The sequence below is a fragment of the Eptatretus burgeri genome, chromosome 14 (assembly GCF_056783735.1).
Source record: "Eptatretus burgeri isolate ZD-2024b chromosome 14, Ebu_testis_v1, whole genome shotgun sequence".
NCBI classification, from domain to species: Eukaryota; Metazoa; Chordata; class Myxini; order Myxiniformes; family Myxinidae; genus Eptatretus; species Eptatretus burgeri.
In genome coordinates, this window is record NC_140974.1 from 45555585 (window position 1) to 45563978 (window position 8394).

General features: G+C 41.4%; 1 protein-coding gene across 2 annotated transcripts in view; it reads right to left on the reverse strand.

Moving 5' to 3' along the window:
- The window catches only part of LOC147013077 (cilia- and flagella-associated protein 157-like), a 30061-nt gene extending 21830 nt beyond the window's left edge, over nucleotides 1–8231 (reverse strand). Inside the window, exon 1 of one of the 2 annotated variants that reach the window (XM_085854612.1) lies at nucleotides 5241–8231. Coding sequence is in view for 1 of the 2 variants with exons in the window: in XM_085854611.1 (XP_085710737.1) it covers nucleotides 3999–4063 (65 nt within the window). In the remaining variant the exon portion in view is untranslated. Of the gene's footprint in view, nucleotides 1–3998; nucleotides 4249–5240 lie in introns of those variants that run through there. The other variant, XM_085854611.1, reaches the window with a different exon arrangement.
- Between the last annotated feature and the right edge of the window lie 163 nt (nucleotides 8232–8394).

The following is an 8394-nucleotide window of genomic DNA, read 5'->3' on the forward strand; positions in this document are numbered from 1 at the left end:
AATATGGGATTTGCTGAACACGAAGGTAGTCGATATAATATGGGATTTGCTGAACATGGTGGTAGTCGATACAATATGGGATTTGACGAACATGGTGGTAGTCGATACAATATGGGATTTGACGAACATGGTGGTAGTCGATAAAATATGGGATTTGCCGAACATGGTGGTAATCGATATAATATGGGATTTGACGTACATGGTGGTAGTCGATATAATATGGGATTTGACGAACATGGTGGGAGTCGATATAATATGGGATTTGCCAAACATAGTGGGAGTCAATATAATATAGGATTTGACGAACATGGTGGGAGTCGATATAATATGGGATTTGACGAACATGGTGGTAGTCGATATAATATGGGATTTGCCGAACATGGTGGTCGTCGATATAATAAGGGATTTGCCGAACATGGTGGTTGTCGATATAATATGGGATTTGCCGAACATGGTGGTAGTCGATATAATTTGGGATTTGACGAACATGGTGGTCGTCGATATAATATGGGATTTGACGAACATGGTGGTAGTCGATATAATATGGGATTTGACGAACATGGTGGGAGTCGATATAATATGGGATTTGACGAACATGGGGGAAGTCGATATAATATGGGATTTGCCGAACATGGTGGTAGTCGATATAATATGGGATTTGACGAACATGGTGGTCGGCGATATAATATGGGATTTGACAAACATGGTGGTAGTCGATATAACATGGGATTTGACGAACATGGTGGTCGGCGATATAATATGGGATTTGACAAACATGGTGGTAGTCGATATAACATGGGATTTGACGAACATGGTGGTAGTCGATATAATATGAGATTTGCCGAACATGGTGGGAATCGATATAATATGGGATTTGACGAACATGGTGGTAGTCGATATAATATGGGATTTGCCGAACATGGTGGGAATCGATATAATATGGGATTTGACGAACATGGTGGTCGTCGATATAATATGGGATTTGAAGAACATGGGGGTCGTCGATATAATATGGGATTTGCCGAACATGGTGGGAGTTGATATAATATGGGATTTGACAAACACGGTGGTCGTCGATATAATATGGGATTTGCCGAACACGGTGGTAGTCTATATAATATGAGATTTGCCGAGCATGGTGGGAGTCGATACAATATGGGATTTGACGAACATGGTGGGAGGCGATATAATATGGGATTTGACGAACATGGTGGTAGTCCATATAATCTGGGATTTGACAAACACGGTGATTGTCGATATAATATGGGATTTGCTGAACACGAAGGTAGTCGATATAATATGGGATTTGCTGAACATAGTGGTAGTCGATATAATATGGGATTTGACGAACATGGTGGTAGGCGATATAATATGGGATTTGACTATCATGACTGTAGTCGATATAATATGGGATTTGACGAACATGACGGTAGTCGATATAATATGGGATTTGACGAACAGGTTGGTAGTCGATATAATATGGGATTTGACGAACATGTTGGTAGTCGATATAATATGGGATTTGACGAACATGGTGGGAATCGATATAATATGGGATTTGACGAACATGGTGGTCGTCGATATAATATGGGATTTGAAGAACATGGGGGTCGTCGATATAATATGGGATTTGCTGAACATGATGGGAGTTGATATAATATGGGATTTGACAAACACGGTGGTCGTCGATATAATATGGGATTTGCCGAACACGGTGGTAGTCTATATAATATGGGATTTGCCGAGCATGGTGGGAGTCGATACAATATGGGATTTGACGAACATGGTGGGAGGCGATATATTATGGGATTTGACGAACATGGTGGTAGTCCATATAATCTGGGATTTGACAAACACGGTGATTGTCGATATAATATGGGATTTGCTGAACACGAAGGTAGTCGATATAATATGGGATTTGCTGAACATAGTGGTAGTCGATATAACATGGGATTTGACATTAAGCTGGAAAAGGTTCAGAGTTTTTGTTACTTGGAAGATTTGTTGGATGCGGGTGGTGGCACGGAGTTAGCTTTGAGAACGAGGATAAGGGTGGTCTGGAATAAGTAAGGAGAGTTTGGAGACATTTTAACACAAAAAATATCCCAAGCGATGTAAAAAGTAGAGTATACATCGCCTGCATTGGACCAGTTTTGAAGTACAGAAGTGACATGGGGAAGGAGGGTCGAAGATGAGAGAGAATAAAGAGGGTCGAGGTAAGGATGATGAGATGGATGTGTAAGGTAACACTGTAGGATAAGTAGTGTGGACATAAAAAGGCTCAAAGCTAAGAGTACAGAGGAAGAGTTGAGAAAGAGAAGACCACCAAGGTGGTCTGGGCATATGGCGAGGAAAGGTCTGTCAAAAACAAAAATCCTTGCGAGGGAGAGGGGGAGGGGGTGGGGGGTTGTGTGCTCACGACCTGATGCTGACTACCTCCAGGACATGTGTATATTGGGTGGAGATTGGTCCAGGGGTGTGAAATTTTATAGAAAAAAAATCAAAGAAAGGACTTCACATAAACTGACGCACACTGTTGGGTTTTGGAACCCCGTGGAGAATGAAGCCCGTACACACATAGTGAAGCTAGTTATATCTTTGTATTCTGTTCATTTTTTAATGATGTGTGTATGTATATATATATATATATATATATATATATATATATATATATATATATATATATATATATATATATATATATATATATATACTGTGTTCATGGGAGCAGATATGCATTCAGAGTGTTCAGTTAGATACGTAATTCTATCTATTTCACACGCTCTCCGCATTAATTTGTCACATAATACGTACCAGCTACAGTCCCTCCACTAAACCGTCCTTACTCGGCCCCAACACTCACTATACACAGGACATTTTGAGATTATTTCTAGTTTTTATGTGTGGATAGCCGAGATATTTCATTGAGCAAGTACCGAGTTGTTTATGCACTTTAATAATCCTATAGGATGCTCTGGTTATCTGGTATAATACTGTGGAGGTGTGTTCAGTACGTGCTTCAGACAACAGGTATGTATGTGTGGGGGAAGGGGAAAGGGGACGGAGGGGGGGGGGGTAAGCCAGACCAGTGCGTGAATGGTGACCACCGGGGTTGGGTTACACATGTCATCACCATTTAACGACCTAACTCTATAAACAGGTAGGCAGGTAACCAAACAACATGCACACAAGAAAACGAAGGCACTAGAAAGCATCTGAAAATGCAAAGTCCATCCAAGTCTGCTTTGTATTCAGACTTTTTCTTCTTCTTCCGTATCCGAAACATGCCAAAAACACCCAAAACAAATACAAAGGAATTGACGATTTTAGGCGACCTTGACCTTTTGACCTCAAAAGCAATAGGCTTCAGTGACCCAATGTGCAAACCCTGTTCAAATTTCAAATCAATCACATAAATATTGGCGATTTTGTGACCTTGCCCTTTTGACCTAAAAACAATCAGCTTCTATCGATTGGTGAACCAATTCAGTGCCCCAATATGCAAACCCTGTTCAAATTTCAAGTCAATCGGAAGAAAATTGACGATTTTATGCAACCTTGACCTTTGGATCTAAGAACAAAAAAAAAACAATCACTTCTCGATTTGATTGGTGAACCAATTCAGTGACCTAATATGCAAATTCTTAAAATTTCAGGTAAATCAGATGAAAATTGACGATTTTATGTGACGTTGACCTTTGACCTTTTGACCAAATTCGTGATTAGTCTTCTACATTTTCTCATAATAAAGCTTTCTTGAAAATTTGATGATACAAGCTCAAAAAAAATAAGTTACGACAGGACAGACAGACACACGCACGAGTGATTGCAAAAGCCCGTCTCCCCCTGCACGAGGGATGGGCTAATTACACCTACGAACTGAACCAAACCACTCACACACGGCCAAACTACACCGATGCTCGCATGTATCTAACCCAAGTACACGTACACAAGCATTACGTTATCAAAACACGAAGGTACAGATTAAAGGTACACACCTGGCCAACCTACTTTCTAAAGAACGCCACTGCAGGTACAAGGCCTTCTCGCGGTTTTGGTCCATTACTCTTTACAGAACTCAAAGTGAGCGAAATGGCATCATTGGGAGTGCAGTACAGTCGTACATACATTCGTCTCCCACTACAGTATCACAGAAACGTTTCTTGTTTTTCACAAACTGCACCTGATGGTGCGTTCAGTTGCCATGGAAACAGACAACATTGCTGCCGTTTGTCTTCCCCGGATACACAATGCAGCTCGTCCGGTTGCCATGGATACAGAGACATTCGGCGAGCGGGGTACACCATGATTCATGAACCAGTGAGTTTTATCAGTGACGGATTTGAGTTGTTTTTTTTTAAAGAGAGAATAAATAAAAGATTCGTTGTGTGTCGAATGTTTGATATTTGGGATAATGCATCTCTTACGCACGGACATGCATGGTGCATCGATGCGTACAGAAGGTGGGGAGGTGTGTTTAATTTTTGCCTTGGTGAGTTCTCCTCGAACCGGTTCGCAGTACGAAGACAGCCTATTCATCTCCCAACCATCATGTGTGTTTGTTGTGTGTGGGGTGGCTCGGCAGAGGTTACAGGTGGTCGAGTCTGTGTCCGCAGCGGAGGCGTGCAAGGTGACCACGATAGGACCTGGAGAGTAGTTGGTCTGTGTCATGGATGGATGGGGGTTTACTGCTCAGGATACTGTTTAGTCCAAGTTTGTTGATTGTGTTTATGGTGATGTGGATGTGGATGTGTTTTTGTCGTTTCTGTTGGTTAGTGGGAGGGATGTTCAGGAGGATGTCACCGTTGTGTCTTTGTGGTGTCGCTTTAATGCGTCTAGGTACCTTGGGTGGTTGTACATGTAGTGGCAAGGGTGATTAGGGTTACCACTGGCCGTTCCTCGGAACTGTGCAGCTCTCATGTCCAAATGAACTTTGAGTTTTAACTTTTTTGTAAAAAAAAATCATTTTCAGAGGCCGGGAGTTGTTGGGGATGGGGGGGACTGTGTAGTACCAATCATGGTGCATGCACAGTATTAATACTGTACTGTAATAAAAAAAAATCTTGGCTCATGGAGTAGAGGTGACAGGAGGTGATGAAGGCGTACCGACAGTCCGACATCCATCGTTGATGCAATAAAAATGTATAAAAAAGGGACTGTCATGAAAAGGTACGTGATAGTGGGACCGTGGGGTAACACTTGGCAACAACAAGGGCACGCGGAAGAACGTATACCTTCACCTGGATTCGGATCTTCACCAAAATTGTATCAATTCTTCCTCGTTCGACACCCAACCTGTCCACCAAGTTTCATCCGAATCCACCAACAACTTTTTGAGATATCCTGCACACAGGCAAACGGACAGGGGTGAAAACATAAAGGTGGGCAGAAGTAATAAGGGACTACACAAACAGGAAAGGTGAGGAGAGGAGGCGAAGGAACACAGTAAACAGCTGTGACCAATATAGTTGGGTTTTCGGTCGGGTTAGCGGAAGATAACGTTGAATGAAGGGATAAGGAGAAGTAGTGCACTCACTGCTTGCTTGAGGCTCTCAAGAAAAGTGGGATTGATATTTTTAATTAGGCAGTTCCACAATTGGGATAAAAGAGGAAAAGTGAAGGTGTGCACCAAGCTTGCATTTTGTAAGTTTCCCCACGAGGAGGTCACTGGAAGAAAGCTTGCATGCTGCGCTTGTAGTGAAGGGTCGGAGTGCTGAGAGAGCAGAGGAAGTGAAACAACAACAATAATAACAAGCAAGAATTGCTTTGCAATACATCTCCCATAACTGTCCCAATGAATGTTCGAGAAGTAAAAATTTGTTTGTATTTTTAATGCACGCTTGAGCAGATACAGGAATCGAAATGAAGAAGAAGAAGAAGAAGAAACCATCCAACCCGCCGTGTTTGGGTCTATTCAGCAAAAATAAAAGAAAAAGCAATTTTCATTTACGGATATCTTTTGTACACGAGAAACCAATAAAGCCAACTCGGATAACAAACTGGAGATAACAAAAATTAATTTGCTTTAATGAATGCTCGAGCCGATACAGGAACTAAAACGAAGAACCACCTTTCTAACCCACCGTGTTTCGTTGGTTTCTAAGCTTTACCCATTTCATGTTAAAAAAATAACCCGATCGACATACATGAAGCAAAAACATGCGTACGGCTTACGTGCTGATATAGTACATTGTGGTTATACACCTGGGATAATTCAGATTGCACTGGGAACTTGGACACATGCTTTGGGCCTGAGGCCTGCCAATCTGTGCTGCTAACTGTGAAAACTTGACGAAACATCCTGAAACTCGAACGTTTTCTGTAACCTATCATAATAAAGCCATGTACCAAGTTTCAGTTGAATATGTTAAAGTGTATGGGGGGGCAAAACCACTGGCGGGACCAATGGACGGACAGACTATCACCATTTGGAGATCAGTTGATAAGATACACCAAGCAAAAAGTTGGCAAGTGAGTGATAATATCAAAAGAGTATAACTGGAATGATTATCACAAACCCATGTGCCACACCAGCACTTTTTTGCAAAGGTCCTGACCAACAGTGAGTACTTGCCACATATCCACAGTTCACTTTCTCAATGTTTCTGATCCATAGCCAGCAAAGAAGAAATAAAAATGCAACTTCTGGCTTCATTGCAGTGTCTGAAAGTCTGACCCCCTCCGCTTCGCTGATAATTGAATCAATCCACAAACGTATTTCTGGCTCATTGGTCGCCATCAACAAGGAGTGCATCCCCCTCCCCCCATTCCCATCCCAATAGTTTATCTAACAGGCTGTTTGAGACAAAACTTTGTGAAATTTTCTGGTTTTTGTGGAGGTATATGGCATCTAGTCTCACACTTGGAACATTCAAATGCCTGCACACCAATAAAAAAAGAAACCTCCCTGGCCTCATCCCTCCACCTCACCATTACTTGTCTGAATTTGCCTGTCCTCCAACACTCTCAGCTCAGCCTGCACGCCCTCATAAAAAGAACACCTGCCTTGCTTGGCAACCTCACCGCTGACCGCACCGGCTCCAACCCCACCGCTGTCAATCTCTGCAGACTTCATCCACAATCGAAACTAGCTTAATCTGCAAATTTTTCACATTTGGTTACCTCCTGCAAATATGTTATCCATTTATTCAAGCTAATGATGACAATCCTGAGTTGTGCCATTTCTACACATTTTCTACAGCAGACGCTACCCCTCTGTCACCACACTCCCCAATATTTCCCACAACAAATATTTATCACACTGTTTATAATCTTCCTCGATTCTTACTGTTCCCCAATTGACTTGCTCTCTATTAACTGGTTCCCAACTATCTTTTAACTACCTTTCTTTCTTTGCACTGCACAGACTAATCCAATCCAGGGACAAACAAAAACAAAAACGTCCCACTTGATAAACCGTTAAAACACACACTTCAAAATAAAACAAGGGAATTACCCGCTAAGCTGCTACCAACATTACTGCAACCTTAAACAACATTGAATTTCCACAAATATCACCATAAACACAAAAACACAAACAAACTAGAGGGGGAGCACTCGGTAGAGTGCAAAACCTCCGCCGCCAATACTGCGAGGTCACTCAAGTGAACCTGATATCCTATTCATTCAATTTGACGTCAACAGTGCTCACAGAGTTATAGTTTGCAACTTTCCCTTTTACTTTTAACTTTTACATACTCAATTCATTCGTCATAACGAGATTCCTTGAGACAGAAATTGATTTCACGTGGGTATATCCACCTGAAGTTACAAAATCAGCCACAATTATAATTTTGGCATGTTTTTTGTTGGAAATCACTACTAACATGTAGAAATGCAAAAAAAAAAAAAAAAAAAAATCGAAATTTTGTTGAAAAAAAGTTGCAAAAATTTTCTTTTTCTATAACAATTGTTTTTTTGGGGGGATTAGAAATCACTTAAAACATGTAGAAATGCAAAAAAAAAAAATTCAAATATTTTTCCAAAATGGCCGCCATAGCGGCCATATTAGATTTTGGACCAAGTCCAAAATGTAATGGCATGATCCTTGGACCATACCTAATCCCCCCACCAAGTTTTGTCGAAATCCGGCGAGGAGTTTTTCCGTAATACTGTTCACAAACAAACAAACAAACAAACAAACAAACAGAAAGGGGTGAAAACAGTAACCTCTGATCTTCGATGGCAGAGGTTAACTAAAAAAAAAAAGTACATCACCTTCTGCCTTAAAGAGTGCAAAATCCACCAACGGCAACCTCACCGGAAATGTCCATGTTAATAGCATCAGTCGCAGTGCTGTTAACAATTTCCATGGGAATAGCCACTGCCTTCTCGAATTCCTTCAAATTGTTGAGTTTTGGAGATAATGGAGACCGACCGTCTTGGTGTTGGATT